The sequence below is a fragment of the Trachymyrmex septentrionalis genome, unplaced genomic scaffold (genome assembly GCF_001594115.1).
Source record: "Trachymyrmex septentrionalis isolate Tsep2-gDNA-1 unplaced genomic scaffold, Tsep1.0 scaffold131, whole genome shotgun sequence".
Lineage (NCBI taxonomy): Eukaryota > Metazoa > Arthropoda > Insecta > Hymenoptera > Formicidae > Trachymyrmex > Trachymyrmex septentrionalis.
Genome location: NW_017304450.1, coordinates 276,966 through 300,640, shown reverse-complemented (window position 1 = coordinate 300,640; position 23,675 = coordinate 276,966). Strand labels below are relative to the sequence as shown.

Genomic DNA, 23,675 nt, shown 5'->3' with positions numbered 1-23,675 from the left:
TTCATATCCATAGAGGAAAGTCCCCTATTATGAGATAGACGCCTAATATGAGATAGCGGCGTTTCTGCTAAACTAATAGGCGCTATCTATTGGTATATGGTTTTACCATGAATTTATTGCTCTTGGATTGAATACTATTTAGTAGAAAATTCATTATTAAATCATGCATGTAGTCATTGTAAAAAAAGATTTTAGAATTTGGATGTCTTCAAGTTTCATTGAGATGAGCCTTTAAACATTGTTTATTATTTAATAAATAAATATTTGGCAATAAATTCTTCATGTAGTGTTGAGTAAGGTCGTACTAATAGAAAAATACGGGATATGTTGAATTGCTTAATTATAGAAATTAGATTTAATGATCGTAAAACCATAAGGCGTGGAAATCGTAATATAAGGTATCCAAGGTATTTCTAATATGCTCCGATATCATAGTGAAAATCATTGCTAAAGTATAAATGTTATTATATAATAATAAAAAGGACAATCAGAATGAACGTCGAGTGCTTATTTCTGCGATGCTTGATTTCAACTATCTGAAGACGAGTTCTGGGTATAATGTATCACATACTCATTGTTCGCGTATCCTGGCTGTGTTTGTTTGTATTTAAGAAACATTAAAAAAAGTTTTTTAGTTACAATATACTGATATACGTTTTACTATCGATTTCTCAGGGCATCTCATATTAGGAGTACAATTTTTTGACTTTACGATTTTTGCTTACTTTCTACACTTCTTTAATTAAAAAAAAAAATGGAATTTGGAAAAAAATTAAATTTTAAATAACGTTATCTTAAAGCTTATTAAATTCCCTTCAAAATGATCTATTATTATCTATATTTTTTAATTCTACTTATAGAACTTCTAACATTTGTTCAAAATGAACTCGGTATCTCATAATAGGGGCCTTTCCTCTATATATTCTTACATATTTGTACATATTCAAGTATGAAAAACTTTTTACCGAGATGTAGTAAATGTTCTTGGGGATTTAATGATAATTTCATTAGATAATAATTACGTTCACTTACATCCGTGTTATAATCACCCGCACGAACAAAATATGTGCCTTTGTTGTAACCTTCTAGACAGTGTGCTGCTGTTAACACGTGTAGAGGCGATATAATAACAGCACCGCACCAATGATTTGATCGACTATGCCCTCGAACTCGAATACTAGCCTAAATATTATTTAACAATCTCTTGTATCATCAATCTCGCTGTACATCTGACGCAATATTTATTTTAATATAATGAATATAAAATGATGATAATTCTTCATTAGTTACTGTAAAAATTCCAATAATGTTTCTTTTAAAAATAATTTACCTGCCAAGGATAAGTGCCTTTTGGTGCAATGGAGCCATGTACTACTTTCTGAAATATTAAATCTTCATCGCTATCGAAATCTTTAGCACGTTGGCCACAATTTGATGGAAGCAGCTCGTTAATGTTTTGTTCCGAATGTTCTTGGCTGTTTATCCAGTATGACTGCTTAATAAAAGTAAAATTAAGAAATAAACAGCAAATCATATTAAAATTATGAAATTTTGTCTACTTTGTTTTAATAAATGCAATCATTACAACTTATGTCAAGTATTTATATACTGTGTATATATTAAGTATATCGTTATGTTATATTTTATTGTATATTAAATAAATTCAAATATTAATTTAAATAATTAAGCAATTTACATATACTTCTCTATAAATATGTTAAATTTTAATATTATTGTTCAATACGTAATCTAATTAACAGATAAAATAGCTTTTAAACTAAAAAAATATAATAAAATAAATTAAGATATAATAATTATTTGTTTTATTTACTTCGGCATCGTTAACATCTCCAGGTGAACAAATTACACCTGCGTCTTCATTATGATCGCAATTATGTTGACCCCAGTGATTATGCTCACATCGATATAATTGCGATTCGTTTCCATGACAGAAAACCTTTTTTGTAAAAATTAAAAAACTTGTCTTAGAATATTAATAAAACAAGACACACACAGTAAGTAATACTATATATTTTTATATTATTATTTATATCATTATCTTCTTCATTAAATTAATTATCATGATATGCTTAAAATATGTATATTGGAAATATATTAAATATGTATATCTAAGGAAATAGAAAATAAAGTGAGATGAAAAAAATTTTTAAATTAACAAATTTCTTTTTGCTAGAAATCAAAATATTTTATGCCACAAATGTAATACCTCATCGAGCCATATTGGTCCTTGGCCAGGCCCGAAGAAACCGTTTTTCTTAGCTACTGCGATACCACCGTATCCTAAAGATCTACAAATGACTACTGCCGTAGCATTTGTAAAGTCATCATCGCACACGGTACCCCACACGCCGTGATGACGCACTTCTACTCTTCCTTGCAAAGAATTGCTACCATTCGCCAAGCGCAATTCAAATGGTGCCTAAAACCACAGATAATAAAAGATATGCAAATATATTTCTACTTTTCTTCCAACTTTCTTACATTGCAATATTCTGAACTTTCATCGGAGTGATCTGGACAATCGACCACCTCATCGCAAATGAAAGGAGTCGGTATGCAAGTTGGACTATTATCACATTTCCAATAACCTTCCTGACAAGTATTGACTGCGGTCTTACATGCGATCCCAACAGCCTCTTCCGGTTGACAATTATGAACTCCCCATCTAGAAATAAAAATATATGTATAAATAATTCAGTTACATCGTGCCAATTTTAATTGAATTATTATAAGCAATGTACATACGACGCGACGTAGCAATCAATTGTCAACATTAGAATAAATAAAACATAACGTCAATTTTTACCCGTTAAAATCGCATTCGCGTAATGTAGTTTCGTTTCCACGACACTTCAATTGATCTACCATAAATCTCGTGGGTGGATCGAGATTTCCGTAAAATCCACCCGGTCTAACTTCCAAAGCTCCAAGATCGAAACCAAGCTCTTTGCAAATAACATCAGCATTGATCATACCAAAGCCGTCATCACATACCTGGCCCCAATGTCCTAGAACTATCCAACAATATGGACATTGAGTAAAATTATAAAATAAAAGAAAAAATGTAAGAGAGAGAGAGAGAGAGAGAGAGAGAGAAACCACTTTGCTACTAAAATACATCAGTTTTCGGTCCGAAATAGAAGAAACGTTAAAAGAAAAAAACGGCGATAATTGTTTTTCAATATCATCTCTCTTAAGTTCAATATACTTGGTATATCTCCATATTTAAAAAAAAAACTGTTATCCTTAGTCTCAAAATGAGTCTCGACGGTCATTTAAAGTTCTTCGTCGGTATGAAATCGCCTCCCTCGCAAGTCTGATTTCAATTTAGTGAGCAAATAGTAATCGCTCGGCCTTACAATCTAGATTTAGCTCCAAGCCGGGACAAAATTTTCATATATAAATATAAATAGTTATATAATTATATATATATATTTTTTTTTTATATGTGTAATTACGTACAATTACATGTAATTTTACACAATTATATATATTTATATATGATTATATTATACATATATGGATAATTTTTTTCCCGGGCGACTACTATTATTTTTTAAGTACATAAAAATATACCAAAGGGTATTGAACTTAAAGGAGGTTATATTAAAAAACAATAATTGCCTTGTTTCTTCAATAATTCTTTTAATTTTTTCTATTTTGATCCGGAAACATTTAAACTTAACTTTATTTCACCCTTTTTTTGCAATCTTTTTGTAAAAAAAATATACGTAGATTTTATTTTTACATATCGTATAATTACTCTCTTATAGAAAAAAATATGAAATATGAAAATAAATTGTTAAAAAAATAGATTTAAATGTATGTGACATAATTAAAAGGGAGCATTTAAACTAATAAAAATAATAAAGTCTTTGTTATAATACGTTAAAATATGCTACATTATATACTTTACTTTTTATGCAATTTGTTTACATGAGTACTTTTCATGTATTCTTGCAATTTGTCTCTGGTAAAAAATTTTTTTATGTCTTTTCATATAATTTTTCAGAATTGTTGTATAAACAAACAATGAGCGCCAACTGAAATCTATTGGAGATCATGGCCTTAACAAAATATGTTATAGATATCAACATGATCGGATCTGGTCTCTCTAAATAATAAATTGCTGATTTTTTTATCAAGGATATAATACTTACTTTTGACTTCTATTCGACCTTCATGACTATTATTTGCACCAGCTAAGCGAATACCGTAATCAAAATTTTCAGCTGTGCAGATATTTTCATCGCTGCGATCATTGCAATCATTTTTGCCGTCGCAGACTTTTGTTTGATTTATACACTTACGATTATTGCAAATATACATGCCATCACAGTTCACACTTCTCTCTCTCATTTCATAATAATCGAACTCTTTGTCAGGTTTGAGTGCACCAGTTAAACCGATGTTACTGTTACTCAATAAACACACGTTACCATTCAATCTAAAACAGAATATCATATCTTTGTAAACAACTGTACATCATAAAAAGAAAATAATTAATCTCAATGATCACAATATAGTTGTTACGAAAAAAGTCATTTTGTTTTTACGCAGCGATTATACAGAATGTAACTGAAATAAGAGGACAAACTTTGAGAGCGAAACAAAGTTTATATATCCGCAAACCTGTTGTTACTGAGATACAGCTCAAATATTTATATTATTGTTCATGACATATTCGTGTATTAAATAAAATTAAAGATACTTTGAACATTCGTTGTAATTAAAATTTGAAAATAAATAATATTAAATATGTATATCTAATAATAAATATTAATTTTTCATTTTCCATTAATAAACTTTTGTTTAAGCTGTATCTTAGTAACAGCGAGGGTTTGCGGATATACATTTACATAAATTTTATATAAATTTATATATATAAATATATTTTTCATGTTTTGAGGAATTTCATTCCAGATGTTTAACCTCCCTTAGTCACACTTTATATAAATTACATATCTTGTATAAATAACTTTTATAAAATATGCTAGATATACTACTAATATTTTTTATTATTATTTATCACTTTAAATAAATGTTAATTAAATAAATTTGCTAATTTAATATTTAGGTAATAAAATTTTCTTTTTCTTAATATCGCTTCTCATGAGATGTATTGTTATAAATCAATAATTAAATATAAATTAAATAACTTAGTAAATAAAAATAGCTTTCAAACAAACTTATGGTTAAATGAGCGACAAGTAAAATCAGCTTCCTTGCATCTTAATGCACAGGTTTTTAAAGGTGTATTCAACCATTTCTCGACATCGTAGCCTTCAAGTTTATGTTTTGTAGATTTTTCAAAGAGATTCAGATCCAATATACATTTTCTTTCGTCAGCTCCATTTGTACAATCCTAAATAACATTACATTAAATGTTATAATAATTATATCATTAATCTTTACTTAAATAAAGTAAACACAATGATAAGTTCATTAAAAAGTTAAGATTCTTTTTTTTAACGTAGAAGTTTTATAAACATAGTTTAATAATTGGCAACGTGTCAACAAACTTACATTTGGTTAGTTGAGTAGACAAGTTAGGGAAGAGGAAAAACTATGTAGAGCGGATTTAAAGATCAGATAATTTTAATTTTAATAGGTAAATATAAAGTGCGTGTAGAAGATATAGAAGGAGATGAGCGAGATTAAAGTAAAAAAATGGTGAACTAAGTCCCATTCTTGACTATATATATGCTGAAATGAATAAATATATTCTATTCTATATCTCACCTCCTCTCCATCACAAACCCATGGAGATGGGATGCACTCTCCTGGCGTACATTCAAAATGTTTAGGTTTGCATTGACCAGTCAACATAGATCGTTTTGAATCTAAAGAAAAAAAAATAATTAATTTTATATAGTATTACAATCTTTATTTTTATCCCTTTTTTCACAACTTTATTGAAAAGATTCGGTATCTACTGATATATTTTAGTCAAATAGATACCAATATTTCCACAGGCAGGAATGTCGCAATATTCACGGTTTCCGGTTCCTATAAAGCACCACGGTCTCGATTCTTTTATTGGATTAGGATTTCTGCAATAGTTATGCATTTCCAATCTGTCTCGAATTTCTTTATTAACAACCTAATGATAAAAATTAAGTTATTCTTTGATTTAATGGCAAACATTTTTTAATGTATATACATATAAAGGCATATCTACATTTATACGTAATTGATGTACTATTCTTTTATCGGCCCACGAAAGACATTCATTTCCTGATATTGTTACATTGGCTTTGCCAGTATATTGATTTCCTTTCCCATAAACGCAACCTAAATAAATAAATAAGTTTGAAAATTGCCTTTTAGTATTTAAGATATTTGTCATAGTAGATATATATTACAAATTCATGCATTACTTTATATCACATTTTTGTATATTTTAAATCAAATTAAGTAAAATTCGATAAAGCATAGCAACATTATTTTTATAGTATAAGAGACAAAAGATATTAAAAATAATTTCTCGCGGCTTATTTGTAGTTTAATTTCTCGTATACATCTATATTTTATATCTATATATTATTATATATTGTTTACATATTCAATAATTCTTTTATAATACCAATATCATCATAAGGCCTTTTGCAAATAAAAGAATGCCCTTTCGAAGTAGTTGCACAGTCTTCAATGTCCCAGAAGAAGTAATCTGTATCACAAATCGATTCAGGTCGTTCATGACACGAAAATTTCCGCTTCATCACAATACAAAGAGGACGAGATCCTACCCATGGTGGTTGTTCCGTATCGTTCATCCATCCAGGCCACCATTTTGTAAATCTAACAAAATGTTTACAAACAAAAAATTCAAAAATATAATAAGACGTAATCCTTTTTAATTTATTTATTTTTAACAGGGTGCAAATAAATTTTTCATTCAAAAAAGTTATAATTAGTTTGATAGAAAGACAAAAGAATATTAGTAATATGTTTTATTATATAAATAAAAAATACAAAGATATAAATATTAATAATAAAAAAATGAATTTAACATTTTGTAATAACTTAAATAGAAGTTATAGGTATTCTAAAAATCATACTTAAATTTGGCATGAGCAGAATCCGCCCAGATCCATAAGGTGCGACCCATGCTAGTAAAACCGAAACCAGACGTCATAATTGAGCTAACTTCCGGATACGATTGCAATAGCCATTCCGAAACAAAGTTATTTTCCGCCTGATTAGTAATATCAATGAGTCGTGCATTCCTTCGTTTGCAGTATTCCAATGCTTCATCATGATTAAATCCACTATCAGGATCAGCTAAGTGATAGCATTGACCATCATGTGGTACTTCGTCCTTGTAACAATGTGCGATACGATTAGGAGTACATCGCACACCAATTGCATCTCTATCTATACGGCACTCTTGATTATGTGTGAATCTAAATTATTATGATTACCACGATAAATTTTAAAGTAACAATTTTTATTACAATTTGCGTCGACAAAAAACATTGCAAATGAAAGATAGCCATAAACTTAACAAAAACACAAAGTATTAATTACAAATATTTTCCTATTGTTATGTGCATAAGAAATCTAGATTTTATATAAAGAGTATGCGTTTCGCAGGTTTTCTCCGTGACCAGATTCATTTTTAGAATGCCAACGTTTCGTGAATCTTGCAGTCCATTCCATCAGGGCAAAACGCAGCCTGATACCATATATGATGAAATGGACTGCAAGGTTCACGAAACGTTGGCATTCTAAAAATGAATCTGGACACGGAGAAAACCCGCGAAACGCATACTCTTTATATAAAAAGCACTCGTGGAAGCCTCACAAATATTATCAAATCTAGATTTTAATGACCATCTTTATTCAATAAAAGGAATATTTCTAAATCTCTGATAGCTCATGTCTTACTTGCATGATTGAAATCTTGTTTCATTGCCGAGACATGTTACACTATTTGCAGCGATCCAAGTTGGCATATTATTACGATTGTTTCTGCCTTGCCAAGCCATTTCTGCGCCTCTATAATAAATAAAATACAATAGTTTGTAGAATATTACGTTTCCCGTTGTCAATCATTTTATATCATCATCCCAAATAATGAAAATTTATGATAAAAACGTCAAAATACAAAATATACAGGATGTCCGGTAAGTTTTAACAAAGCGCTCATGTGTGGATAGAGCGGAAAAACTGAGTAGAAAAGTCCTTTAAGAAATCTTAAAGTTGTCTTATGCATATATTTTATTCACTTATTCGACAATCTTTGGAAATTAACATCTCGTTGACTATTGCAAAAATTGTAAAATGATAGAAGATTTTTCCACTCAGTTTTTCTGCTCTATCCACACATGAGCGCTTCTTTCAGAGTTCTTTATGAAATATCTTCAATAATTGATGTTTTTTTTAAAGAATTCTTAAAGTTGTTTTATCTATGAATTTTGGACATTCTGCTCATTGAATAACTAAAAAAAAATTGTAGAAATTGCAAAATGGTAGAGGACTTTTCAACTTAGTTTAGTCCGCTCTGATTATATTTCTAACAATATAGCAATGGACGTACACTTGACAAGTAGGCTGAGTGGAACTATAATTATCTATATATTTAAATATAAGAATCTTTTAGGTCGTTGAAAACGAATTCGATGTCAAAATTAAAATAATAGATATGACAGATATAAAAACTTTAGAAATGTTCAAATTGTTGCAAAATGTATAGATATCTTCTATGGCTTTGAATTTGTTCATTTTGACATTGAATTTGTATTTAGTGGTCTAAAAAACATAATGTTTTAACTAAACAATTAAAAGGAATTTAGTAAATCGTTAATAATGATCTAATTCAGTTTTTCGCAATAAACATTTAATGTCATGAATGTCTTATTAACTATAGCCAACACTAAAAAAACTTTTGAGGATTGAAAGTCTTATTTAATTTTAATATATCCTCTGCCTAACGTATATCTATCCCTCTTACAATCCCTTTCTATATCGTTGAATTTTCCTTCCTAGTTTCCTACCTACATCATTTTTGTTACCACTTCCTTTGTTAGATGATTATTTCAGCTATCGAATGTTCTAGCATTACATCTCAGAGTCCTACAGTATTAAGTTTGATATTTTTGAATTTTATAATTAGATATTGTACTTAAGTTTTTAATTAATTTAGACGATCTAACATTAATTTGCAAGTATTTACTTGTTATTTTTTGTGTAACTTTTAACAATTGACTTTTGATTTATGTAATATATAATATAATGATATAATATTACAATAATTATTGACATCATTAATGATAATATTATGTTATTAGTGATGCAATATTTTTATTAATTATAGTTGTAAAAGAAATGAATTATTTTTACATTTATTCTACTTTCAAATTCATTGTATCAACCTGATGTAATATTAATAAAAATTTACTATATGATTATACCATATGCCATGCAATTATTAGGTGACGTTTGAATTCGACTAACATCAAGTTCCGATGGTCATGCTGCTTTGTACCTTGACCTTTACCTGCAATTACTCCACTTGCCAATGTGCGAGATAACATGTGCTTATCATAATTTAATGGTTTAACATCTTGCGTTGTACCGGTAACTTTTTCAATTTATTATTGAACATTGAAAATGATCAGATAGGGGTCGAAACGTCTATATGAATTTTTAAATTGTTTATAATAATACTATTACTCACATAATATTCTGAGAGATTCTTAGCCCTATATTGTATTGTTTAATTTATTTAATTATTTGAACCGTTATTATTGAATTGTAATATAATTTTTTCTGTACGTCATATATCGTAGTTAATATGACAAAATATAAAAATTGCCCTTTTTTGCAACTACACGAATTTCTCAAAATTGTGATGTGATGGAACAATCAGCCCATACAGCACACTTTTCTGAGAGACAACTGGGAATGACATTAAGGAACATAGAGACGTTTTATATATCTCTAGAACATTCCTTGGAAGTCTGTATTGTATAAGTATAATAGAATTTAGATTCATATTCAACGTCCACAAAAACCAAAGAGATATGATATTTCGTTCTGATTTTTTTGTTAAACAATGTTATTATATCTAGATAAGAAATCTATTTAGATATACAAAGCTACTATGTCATTAAATGTCTTTACAGCCATTTAATGATATTGTAGATACTTATGTATGTAGCTAATGTGTAATAATACATATATAAATTTACAAAATAGTTTTAACATAATTTTTTAAATAGAATAATTTTCGTTTAACATACCTACTATATCCGAGTTGTCTACATAAAATATGAGCTTCTTTTAAAGTCCAACTATTTCTAGAATCGCATACAATACCCCAACCAGGCAGCACACCTTGTACTTCAACATAACCATTGCTCGGCCCAGAACCGCCTCTCAAACGAATAATCTATTGATATATTAAATAAAATGTTTTTTTATTATTATAATTAAGATTAAATTTTTTTAATTTATCTTTATGTAAATGTTCTCACCTGACCAGATATAGGCGTTAGTCGAACGGACTTTTTTGAATAAGTTAATGGATGCACTGGCGGCACGTAATAAACTGGGAATGACGGTTCTTCTACAATAAAATTAATTATTATTAATATAAATTGTTATTAATTAAAATTAATTAATAATAAATGTTTTATTTACTTATATTTTATTTATTTATTTAGCTATCACTTATTCGTGAATCCAATATAGGATGTAATATACAATATGATTTATATTGTCATGTATATTTGATATATATTTACACGAAAATATTTTTATATACTAATTTTTTTTATAAAAGTTATAATTAAAATCATGCGAAAGCACAAAAAGCGAATACATGCAAAAGGATAAATCAATTAAGTTAAGCTAAACAAATTTATGTAAATAAATATGACATATAATACATAAATTTAATAATACAATGTAGAAATGATTCTTATATAGTAAATAAGTATATAATATTAAAAATAAAAAAGTTACATTTTGACTTTTTAGTGTTACCTAATATCCATGAATAATTATTATGTAAAAGATGTTGCACATAAAATACATATTATAAATATTTAAAACATTTAATAAATAGCGATTAATAAATAGAAAGATTTAAGTTAGCACAGTATTGATTTTAATTATCACCTTACAAATCTTACATTGCAATATTATTCTTTGCGACAAAGAACGATATATTTTTTATATTCTCTGCAAAAGCTTAATCTAAAATAAAATAAGTTTATTTTATTATTGCATATACTTTGAGTGGCATAACAATGCGCAAGAAAGCAATTAAAAGCGGATAAATCCATGCAAAAAAACAATTAAAGAATAACTTACCAAATTTTATTTTTTACGCACACATGCGAGCATTCATTTTATAGATAAAAACACATAAATTTATATAATTTTGAAATCATTAACTTACTTTCTTGAAACGGGGCTGTTTCTATATTAAAAAGTTCGATATCGGTATTTTTTAGACCGATTTTCATAATGACTGATGAAGCCGTCGTTGTCTTGGTCTTATTTTCGAAAACCAATCTAGGCTTCCAGACGTTTATGTCTAATACATCCACGTTGTAATCATTTATTTTAGATTCTATAATATTTGGAGGTCTTAAATTTACATTACTTGTTTTCGTATCGTTATCACTCCAGTAATCATCTTCACGTTCAATTAATTCACTAGATAAATTAAAATCATTTATGTTATCAAAATTATGCAACTCTTTTTCTTTTGCAGTATTTTCAAACTCCCGTCCTCTTCTCGACAACTCAAGTTGTTTATTGGAAATTTTCTCTGTTGTTGTCATCAACGTTGTCGTAAACAAAGTATAATCATTTTCAGAATCTATTAAAGAAAAAATATGTAGTTTTAACAAAACATTTAGATGTAAATTGCAAAATTTAAATATACAATAATTATACTTATTAACGAAATTATAGCATAAGCAATCAATCTAATGGTAATTTTTAATGAATAACTAGTTCTCTTATAATGGTCCCCAATGCACATTACATTAAGTGATATATAATAATATATTACTACTCGTTTTTTCGATAGAGAGAGAGGGGGGGAAAGGAGGGAGGCAGATTTTACAACACACACACACATGCGCAGGCGCGCGCATATATGTATATATATGTATATATAAAGTGTTCGGCAAGATTTCCGCCACAGAACGCGTATAGATAGAGCGAACTAAACTAAATCGAAAAGTCCTCTACCATTTTGCAATTTTCGTAATAGTTAACGAGATATTAATTACCAAAAATTGCTAAAAATTGTCTTCAATAATTTTTAATTCAATCTTCTATCTACTATCTTCTATCTACTATCAACTTTACAGAAAAACTGCAAGAGACAAAAATTGTTTATTTTCTTCTCGTAGAACTCTAAGAATTTTTTCAGAATTTTTTATCAACTTTTTAATACTGCATTTTCTTATTTTTATCAACATGAAAAAATACGGTATTAAAAAATTCTGAAAAAATTCTTAGAGATCTATGAAAAGAAAATAAATAATTTTTGTTTCTTGCAGTTTTTCTGTAAGGTTGGTAGTATTTAAGTAAAAAATTATTAAAGACCAATTTTCAACAATTTTTAGTAATTAATATCTCGTTAATTATTGCGAAAATTGCAAAATAATAGAGGACTTTTCAACTCAGTTTAGCTGTATCTACACATACACTCTATGACAAAAATCTCGCTGAACACCCTGTATATAGAAAATTTTAAAATTAAGAATTAAAGATATGAAGATAATATAAATTCAAAACAATTGAGCATTAAAAAAAATCAGCAAGTAATATAAAATAAAAAATTAATCCTAAAAATAGTGTAAGTCAAACGGTCAATTAATATATTTCAATATAATAACGTAATAAATGTACTATTAAAAATGTTGTTCCAATTGATAGGTTTTTGAGTACTATGCAATTGACTCTTTGAATGCTTCTGATTATCCTCAATTTCTTTTGTGATGTAATGACCTTTTATGCCATTTGCATTGACATATATTCCATTTGGATAAAAGTTTGGTCTCGGATGTTCAGTTGTATTTGTAGATTCTACAAATTACAAAGCGTTGAAGAGTATAATAATTTTTAAATAATTTTGAGAAAATATAAAATAAATTAAGTATTTGAGCTATTTCAGTATATATGTCTCGTATATATCATGTATATAAATTTGTATTTAATATTATATGTAATTACCGTCAAGCAAATAAAAGAATAAAAATTAGAAAGCCACTTACAAACCTAAATTTATTTGATTCTTTGAATTTAACAAGACATTTGATTTTAATGTCGACTGTGTGGTTTTTGCATTTGTTTCTTTATCAATTGTGCTTTGCTGATCTATATTTTTGTCAAATTGCTGTTGAAATTTATCATCTTGATTGGCCATACCTATAAAATATTAAATTTTCTCATTCATATCTAGTTAGATAATAAATTTTATGTTAAAAAAATACTTTTTTTTAAATAATAATAAGCTATAAATACACAAACATTTCGAATTTTTTATGTACAATATATAATATCCGATTTATAAATTTAACTCTAAACATATATGTATATATATATATATATGGGTTTCCCAAATCCAATTGAAGTTTCGTTTGTTCCGCACACGAAGAAAAGAGAAGAGAAAGTTCCGTGTTTTATAAGTTAATATAAAATATATAAATCTTTTTGGCATTACTATGCAGGTAAGTTCCTAAATCTCAAAACTTTAAAATAAAAAAAGATTTTAAATATATTAATTTAAATCAGAGTTACAATTTATTAAAGTTACACTGGATCTTCCAGACCCATAGTGTGTTTTCGAAATTTTTCAGAAGCTATATGTGTCTAGAATTAATTATTTATATAATATTCACAACATTGATCCATAGTATTGATATGTATTATATAAATTAAAGATATACACCGGATCGTAAAATTATCGGATACCTGATATCGAATATTCAGACAGAATGTAACATCGAATTAATCGAGGAAATATCTCCTAAAAAAAAGTTTATAAAGAAAAAAATATTATAGCATCATGAATATTCATATTTATTCCTAGAACACATTTGTATAAGAAAAAATAATTTAATGATAATCATCAAAAAAATAATGATCAAATTTCAACCGGATATATTCCGGTTTAATACTAATATTATCCGACTATCCGATTGGATAATCGGATAATACCGGACACCGGATACTTTCTGAATATCGCTAATATAAATATACATCGCTAATATAAATATGTTATTATACTTAAATGTATATAATATATTTATTTACTTATCTTACTGTATACATTTTTAATTTGTCATGAAACATGTCAACATGCAATATAATTTCGCATGCATATTATTAGATATTTCTTGCATCATAACTAAGAAGCAATATTACCATTTGCATATTTGTATTATTTCAATGATATCATGCTGATAACAATTTAATTGTATGTACAATTCACAAAGTTAATTCATGCAGCGTGCAGATTTACTGGCATATTTGCCAGTAAAGTTTGCAACAGCACATTATTATTAATTTGTATTATTATAACCTGTACAGTGTACTAACAAATTTTTTAATCTAATTGGAAATAATAATATGTAAATTCAATAAAAATATCCAATAAATTTAATTAAAAAATTACTCTAATCTAAATATATAATAAACAAGGATAAATGAAATATTTGTACGTAACAATCGTAATCACGAAAATATTAATTAAATATAATTTTATATAAAAATATGTAAATAAATTAATGATTTAATAAAATAATAAACAAGTTCACGTTAATTTTTATTTACCTTGATCCCACGGACGTGTTTGAATTTCCATCTGTACTTTCTGTTGATCATGCCACGTACTCGGGTTGAAAGCAAGAGATCCATTTGACTGATTCCAAGTTGTATTTTCTTGTCCTATCCAAATACGAGGTAATCTATCTTGTCGCGATTTATTCTGATTTGAATTTTCAGTAAATTTATTATTATTACTATTATTTTGCAAAACATTTCCAGCAAATGTATGATTGAAACTAGGAAAAGTATGATTGAAACTAGGATAATATAATCCTGGCATCGTCCAATTATAATCTTGCTTAGTCGGATGCAAATCATGATCGGTCCTTTGACTATCTAATAAATCAGAAACGTTAGAAAACTTTGTTTTGTCGTTATGTACATTAGAAAACTGATTGTTATTTTCATTGTATTCTTTAGAAGGAAAATATGATTGATGTTGTCTTTGATCTGTTTCATTCGAATCAACATGTTCAAAATAATGATGATCGTCATGATTGGAATCATTACGATCAAAGTACCAATGACTATCACCTGCATTTGGAGTATATCCTTGGTATCCTTGATCATATTTTTGATCACCAATAAGAGTAGTAGGATTACCGGCGTTCCAATTTGGATTTACTGATGGATTTGATGTAGGTCCATAATTATGATAATGATGATGATGATGATGATAATGATAACCGGGAGGATAATATCTATGATCATAACGATGATTTTGATTCCTATGTTCGTATGACCACGATCCTTCTGGACGATCGGAATGATAAAGTGGTTGTGGATTTTGATCAATTCTATGGTTTTCTATCCATTGCCTATCTTGAAACTCGTAATTGTTATCAAAGGATTGTCTCAAATTTCCATCACTTGGTTTCCATTCTGGATGATGTGGTCCATAATCTTGATATCGATTTTCTTTATGCGCATGGTCATAATCATGATAAATAACATGATGTTCAGAACGATCATAAAATGGCCTTGGAGTTGTCCACGTTGATATCCAAAGTGGACTTGAAGATGTCGTAAATGGTTTCCAAGTTGGTTTAAATGTTGGACTTAGATTTGATCGTGATGTAGTAGAAACAACAAGTGGAATCCAAGTCCTATCTCCCATCCTGTGTACCTTATCATCAAATTTATCTATAATTCAAAAAGTATGAATTTATTATAAATATATGATTATTTTTAGAATATTTCAAAAAATATTAATTAATAACAAACCCCGTTAAAAATAATTTATAATCGTTTAATTAACGTATTTCGCACTGCGATTAAATTATATAATTTAAAAAGTCATGTGATAACATGTTTTTTTATTCTATTTCTATTATACAATCCTTTAAAATTAGATAACCATAAAATCACATGCGATGGATAAAATTATTTCTCATGTGATTTTTTAAATTACATAATTTAAAAAAATTACGTATTGATTTAGAACAATCCGTTACGTGATTTACTTATTTTAGGTTTCGTTATTTCGTAACCTTGTGTGACGTAATCTTTTCTACTAAAGAATTGCAAGTTATTTTAACAAAAATGTGCTAAATTGCTAAAATTAACAATTTGCATTATTTGATGCAATTAATATACCTGTTTTGCAGGTGAGTACGTTATATGGCCAATCACAAACCGTTGTAATAGGATTGAAAACTGTTCCAGGACCACAGTCCATTACGTAAGTAACACCATTTGCACATTGAAGGAATTTTTTACACGTCTCCGGATGAGGCAATAATCCAATGAAATCCGCAGGACATATAATTTTCTTTGCTTCGATATATTTCGCACTATCATATTCAAAATTAAAATTTGGAGATGCAAGTGGTATTTTTTTATCAGATTTAAAAATATCTATATATATAACAGAATACATTTAAATAAAATTTCACATTATTTTTACGATAAAGCAAATTATTTCTTTCAGTAACTAATCATTTATTGTTACCTTCGCAACCCTTTACATTACGCGGCCAATCACATATACCAATAGTGGGATTGAATACTGTTCCAGGGCCACAACTCATAATATAAGTTGCACCGTGTGCGCATTGTACAAATTTCGTGCAATCTCCATGATGTGGTAATAGACCAATTAAATATGGTGGACATTTTGGTTCCTGTAAAATACCAAATAAATCGGTAAAATATGATCGATATGCGAAATGTGTATCAAAAAATATGTATATTAAAAAATAAATGTTTTGTTTAAATCAGACACAATATATCATCAAAGTCAATAAATTTGAAAAACAAAATTTTAATTTATAATTAATAATAATATATTGTAAAAAAACGCACTTGCAACTTCTGTGATTTTCGATTAATTTCGAAGACAGAATCTGACTCTTTGAAATACGCAGATTCATCCTCATAGCATTTCACTTTATGCGGAAAATCACATTCTAGAGTATCAGGATTAAAATGAGTGCCTGGAGCACATGGTTGAATAAATGCACGACCCTTCCAACAATTGACGAAGAATTTGCAATCTGGTGGATAAACAAATTGCCCCGTGGAATTGTTATCAGGACATTCAACACCTAATCGAGGATTATATCGGGCTATTTTGTCTTGCGATTTTCGTGAAAGAAGTAAATTTCCTTTTCGTGGTTTCTATATGTAAAAAGATAAAATCAATATTATTGTAATGCAAATATCGAACAAATATATAAAATAAAGATTGAAATAAATAAAAAATGTTTTTAAAAGCTCTTTAACCTTAAAACTTTAAGTTCTAAAATTTAGTTTTATAAACTTTTTTTATTAAAAATGTTGTACATCAAAGTTTATTATACATTATATATTTTTCAAATTTGCATATTATATATTTAAAGAAGTATAAAGAATCATAAAAAAATATATAAAGGTTTTGTATCTCAGTAAAAATATTTTGTGAATAAAATTATTATAGATATCTTGCACAATATCTTGAATACTTATATTAGGTGTGGTTTAGTTTCGAGGATTTTGCCAAGAGATTAATGTCAGTGAGCATTAATGTCAGTGTTGTCGAAGACATTCCAATCATAGCTATTATTTCTTAATATTACGCTTTAATATTACTCCTACTTAAATATGATATTTAATTATTTATAACAATAGATGCAGTAAACATCGTGTTTATATACCATTTAAAAAATGGAGTTTCCTAAAAAGCATTTTCGAGAGTTGCTTTTGTTTTTTAATCAGAAGAAAACGGCGACTGAAGAAACGGCATCATAGAACTTTGATAGAAATTTATGATGATGTTGCTGCATCAATTAAAACATGTGAATATTGATTATATCAATTCAAAAGTGGTGATTTCAATATTAGTGATAAAAGTTGAAAAATGCAGTTTTGCAAGCATGATTGGACGAAAATCCAGCACATTCCACGTCAGAACTTACCAAAGAATTAAATGTTGATTGTACAACAGTTTACGTGATATGTTGTTTAAATAAATTAGTTAGAGAAAAAAAATCCTCAAAACTAAATCACACTCCTAATACAAACGATATTATAATGTATGAATAATTCTGTTTAGATATACAAAAAGAATTACCGTGCTGTCAATATCTACACCTTCATACAAATCTTCATTCTCAAATTCTACCTGTATTTTTTTGTTCTCATCATTTTTCAATGATTTATGTTCAAAATCAATCTCGTTTTGAGGCCGATTTCCATATTTTGATTCATTCTTAAAGTATCCGTAATTTTTGTCAGATTCTGTAAAATCATCGTACTGAAAAGGAAATTTCAGACTTTCTTGCTGTTCTAATTTATCAAATTTGAAATTACGCTGTTGTTCTGGAACTTTTTTAGAAATCTGTTCGGGAATATCAATTTGCGTTCTTTGTTCAATTTCACTACCCGAAGTCTTCCGCCAAGGGCTCCAATTCTTTGTACCAGATTTGGATGTAATATTATCCCGCAATTGATGCCATATTGGAGAAGGAGATGTTGTTTGATGAACACGTGATATTTTCTCAGTTGAATGCCAAGGAAGTACTAATTCACGACGTTCTGGCGGTTTTGTAGTTGTTAATCTTGGATTATAAATCTGTGATAATAAAAATTGTAAATATAATGTAAAAAACAGTCTTGATTTTTATTATTGAAATTCCCAAATAGATCAACATTTATGTCAAATTTCTTTGATTTGTTATCGTGAATAAGATATACTTATATACTTTAAAATTAATTAATAAATTTAATTACAGTGAATGCAATAAATTACACATTAAGTAAGTGAATAAGATATGTTTAATAATACTTTGATAATTGCTTATAGTTTCTCAATTTTTATCGAAAAGTATATAGGTACCTAAATTTTACTTAAAAAAATAATTTTAACAATTGATACAAATTAGCTATATTTATAAATGTTGCACTTTGTCATCGTATTATTTTTGTTTATGTCAATATATACGAGACTATAATAATAATTACTTATTTTTAATTATGTTGTGTACTTTACCATAGAAAAAAGCTTACACATAATTTTAAAAAATTTTAGCAATGTAATTAATAAAGTATTTTAAGAATAAATGACAGAAATTTTAAGGAAATATAACACACGTTTTCAGTCTTCATCTAATTATACGTTTTTGCAATCTGATTGATATATCTAGTAGTAAATTTACATTATATTTCAGACATATATTCTTATATAACAGGCAATTGATGGGCGCAAGTCAAATATTTTATAATCCATTTCATCAGAGTCTGATTTCAAAACATCAGATTATTTATCACATCTACTAAGTATCATATTACTATTACATATTGATAAAGTATATATTATTGTTTTTATCAAACTTTTAATTTAAAAGTAAAGTAAATGTTTTTACTTTATCAATTTAAAAAAAAAAGAATAAGACTAAAAATTTTGCATTACAAATTTGTATTTCCATACATATTATTATAAATAATAAAATATTAATACTTTTGGTGACGAATCAAGTTTGCCATAGTCTTTTTACTTCAATCTCAGTTAATCTAGTCTGCATTCAGATTATAATTTTAAACATAGTGTCTCTTGTTTGAGATAAAATTGAAAATTGGCTATGTAAATCACAAAAAGTCACTTGTAAGTAAACAATCCCACCACATACCGCGGTAGAAAAAGCAGCTATATAAAAGAGGTAGAGAGCAGCGAAGAAATAATTAAAACACGACGTCATTTTCGATACTTCCACAATACACCGAGCATCGTATTATACTGATCTCCAGCTCTTTCTAAAATCGTGGCGCCGAGCTTGAATGCTGATCGGCGTCGCTTTATCCAGAAGCAGATATTGATATACTTGAGGAAACAAGTTTCTGATTCATGAAAATCGGAGAGTTTCCAGCTAGAAGGGTTAAAGATGGGAGTGTTATCAGCTAGAAGGGTTAAAGATTATCTCAACAAAAGATAATGAGACAAAAAGAGAAAAAAGACAGCTCTCGGCTTGAAATATGTGCTCACGCACACGCATATGCATGTAGAACAGAAAAAAGGATGCCGACAAACACGAGAGACGACACAACAAACGAACGACTACAAACAGAACTATTTGCCAATTGATGGTGCGCAAGCAAACTTCTGCTTGTTGATTATTGCAAGTTAGCCTTATAAAGATACCGACGCGAGGAACACGAATAACACGGAATGAAAAATGAATAAAGTTGCTATTTCGGCCTTATGCAGCCTTTTATTACAGTTTTTGGAATCTGATCACAGAGACGAAATATATTTACAATTTATATATCGATTATTTTAGTTCGATTAACTGTTGAAGAATTTGAAGTTATAATTGATGGATTTACGTCAGTGAATGCAAGTTAAAATAATTGCTTCGAAAACGTACATACTCGTATTATAAATGTAATATAGGCTCTCTGCCTTCAGCTTGCATTTCCGCCGCTGCACATCACATAATACAGTAATCCAGTACCTGATAATACAGTCCTCCAAATTCGGGTACATTGTGTAAGATGTTCCGCCATGCGCAAAAAAATAATATTATCCGACACTGATTTTGTCTTTGGCTTGCAAAGTTTCATTTCCAAAGTATTTTTTGATGCTGAAAACGATGCTGTATTTAGAATTTATAGAAATCTACCACGTCACATTTCTTAGAAAAATTAGAGTAACATAAACAAGAAATTACGATTTTAGCCATATTTACAGTATACGAGTATTAAAGAAATTTTACTTGGTCAATTTTGTCTACACTAACTTAAAATGCTTTTATTTTTTATTTTGCTCTTTTGTCTTCAAAATGAGTTTTTTATTTTTGTATCTTTTTGTTTTTAATTTTTTACAACCGAGAATTACGTAAGTTTGAAATTATCACTGTCTGACGCTTACTCGAAGCCGAGAAAAATCCGCAATGTGGCGGAATAATAAAAATAAAACAAAAATAAAAAAAGAATAAAAAAATAATAATAAAAAATTAAATAAAAAAGAATATACATAAAAAAAGAAGTGTAACAAAGATTATCTTCTAATGCTCCCCGAAAACACACATGTTGTGGTTGAATAATTTCTAGCAAGTGTACTATCCTCAGAATGTCAATGGTCTAGTTTACTTACTTGTGTACTTACTTTACTTAATATGCGTATTAACTAGTAACTTTCTATTAAATTGTCTTAATTTAAGCAATGTATTTAAAGATTGATATACTAAATTTGTACAATATGCATCAAAATGATTAATCAAACACACATATTATGTGTATATATGTGTTTACACACACACACACACACACACACACACACACACACACACACACACACACACACACAGTGTTTAAGAGGTTATATCCAATTTTCAGTTCTGATTCCAATCATCGTTGCTCGTAACTGTTTAGATTTCGGTCTTTTTCGGTTACAATATTGTCCCGCAGACAATAGGAGTAGTAGAGTAAGTCTTAAATCTTAAGGAATTAATCAATCATAGTCTATTATTCTTCTCAAATTCGATTGTAATTGACCAATTTCGTAAGACTTAAGGTTTACTACATTCATTGTGTATATGTAAGGTAAGAAAATCAACTAATCAAAGTCTTTTATTTTATACTCTGATTGGTTAATTTTCTTATATATTATGCGATTTCTTATATATTATTTCTTATATATATTACCCTACAAACACAATGAGTGTAGTAAACCTTAAGCTTTTAAAAAGTAATCAATCACAATCAAATATGAGAATAATAACGAGTATGATTAATCAATTTCTTAAGCTTAAGACTTATTACTATTCCTATTGTGTTTGTGGGGTAATTGAAAAAAAAATTCAGATGGTGAATTCTCGGTGATCTCATCGACGAGATGTTATTAAGAACCCTGGACAAATTTTCATGACTATTAATAAGATCCCGATGGAGATAATTGAAGAATGATGACATCAACAATTGATATAAATTTTCAATTAACATAAATATATATTTGTATAATACATTATTTAGTTTATAATCTTTTATTATATAAATGCTGCATAAACATGAGTTACATTCACAAATTTCATTTCGGTTCAAATACTTAAAATAAATAAAACATAACAATTATATTATCCATTAATTTTTAAACATGGTTTTTTTAACATAAAGTCTCAGTTCTGTTTAACATAAAAATTATAATATGATACTCTTGATTTATTAAATTATTTATTATTTCATTTTTATACTATATTGATAGAAAGTAAAATTTATACATATATATTAATCTAAATTTTTATTAGTCTTCCAAATACGTATCTTACATTCATTTCATGTAATATATTTTTAAGCATTATGTTGCTCTATAACATGCTTTTCAAAGCAGAAACGAACGGTGCAGTAATACAAAATGGCCATCTTTTTCGTTTTAGCAAGTTGAAGTGCTAAATGTATATGTATATGCTATATGTATATGTATATGTATATGTATATGTATATGTATATGAAATTCGATTTGATGACGTGTCTAACTCTTATATAATCAAATATAAAAAAGAATCGTAACATTACATTATTTATATACTTTCTTATGCATTGAAAGCAAAAAGATTGTGTTTAATAAAGTTTATGTTTTTTACTGTGTTTTGTTCTACATTCGTTTATAAATAAATTATTACAAATCAAAAAGACAAAAATATTAATTAGAAATTATTGTATGCGTTGTGTTCGTTTTTAAGCTTAAAGTATTATTTTATTTTTGTTCTTCGATTAGCTATTTGAATACGAATTTGCAAGAAAAAAGTTATCCAATGAATATACTCAAAATATTTTATCATGATAAAATCTTTATCAGGACAAAAACATGCTCGAAGCAATAAAATATCAACATAATGTACTTTTAGCAAGAAAAAATAAACAGTTAGAGAACCAGAAAGTGAAACAAATATATTTTAGTGAAGTACGGTTGCTTTTACTGAGTAATTTTTTGTTTTTCATTTTTCTCTGATATTTTTTGTTTTTTTTTTATTTTTTTCTAACATATACTTCTTAAACGTATATCATAGATACATATCTGAGAATGCCGCTATAGTGGTACGCATGCCACAGTTGACCACCTTTGTAATACATTTTCGAGATTGACATGCTATAAACTTTTATGACGAATTGAGTGAAATCAATCTTATTATTAGTTTAACTGATTTTTTTTTATCTTTTCTTTCAACTTTAATAAAATAATGGTAAAGATTTAAATAAATAAGTTAAAATTGACTTGAAATTTTTCATGCGATATTTTTTTAAATATATAACAATAGCAAAAATTAATAGCTTTTACAAATTAAACTATAAAAAAATCTAACAAAATACAATTACAAGCAATTTTTAAAAGTAAATATAACATTGTTTGCATATTTTATAACACAACACACAAAACACTTTTA

The 23,675-nt window shown here is 27.6% G+C and overlaps 1 protein-coding gene across 5 annotated transcripts in view; it reads right to left on the bottom strand.

Moving 5' to 3' along the window:
• The window catches only part of LOC108757046, a 21,228-nt gene extending 1,148 nt beyond the window's left edge, over nt 1–20,080 (bottom strand). The window contains exons 1-26 of one of the 5 annotated variants that reach the window (XM_018501325.1): nt 19,926–20,080; nt 18,371–18,871; nt 17,125–17,439; nt 16,772–16,943; nt 16,417–16,677; nt 15,355–15,963; nt 14,827–15,156; nt 13,270–13,419; nt 12,901–13,077; nt 11,432–11,857; nt 10,503–10,594; nt 10,269–10,417; nt 7,912–8,022; nt 7,083–7,427; nt 6,608–6,822; nt 6,203–6,315; nt 5,983–6,124; nt 5,764–5,864; nt 5,211–5,386; nt 4,182–4,468; nt 2,828–3,035; nt 2,503–2,686; nt 2,228–2,440; nt 1,832–1,957; nt 1,331–1,495; nt 1,033–1,182 (exon numbers count right to left, since the gene is read on the bottom strand). In XM_018501325.1, the coding sequence (XP_018356827.1) occupies nt 1,033–1,182; nt 1,331–1,495; nt 1,832–1,957; nt 2,228–2,440; nt 2,503–2,686; nt 2,828–3,035; nt 4,182–4,468; nt 5,211–5,386; nt 5,764–5,864; nt 5,983–6,124; nt 6,203–6,315; nt 6,608–6,822; nt 7,083–7,427; nt 7,912–8,022; nt 10,269–10,417; nt 10,503–10,594; nt 11,432–11,857; nt 12,901–13,077; nt 13,270–13,419; nt 14,827–15,156; nt 15,355–15,963; nt 16,417–16,677; nt 16,772–16,943; nt 17,125–17,439; nt 18,371–18,871; nt 19,926–19,994 (5,787 nt within the window). In that variant the 5' untranslated portion in view covers nt 19,995–20,080. Of the gene's footprint in view, nt 1–1,032; nt 1,183–1,330; nt 1,496–1,831; nt 1,958–2,227; nt 2,441–2,502; nt 2,687–2,827; nt 3,036–4,181; nt 4,469–5,210; nt 5,387–5,763; nt 5,865–5,982; nt 6,125–6,202; nt 6,316–6,607; nt 6,823–7,082; nt 7,428–7,911; nt 8,023–10,268; nt 10,418–10,502; nt 10,595–11,431; nt 11,858–12,900; nt 13,078–13,269; nt 13,420–14,826; nt 15,964–16,416; nt 16,678–16,771; nt 16,944–17,124; nt 17,440–18,370; nt 18,872–19,925 lie in introns of all 5 variants that reach the window. The other 4 variants (XM_018501324.1, XM_018501322.1, XM_018501323.1 and 1 more) reach the window with 4 other exon arrangements.
• Nucleotides 20,081–23,675: the final 3,595 nt, after the last annotated feature.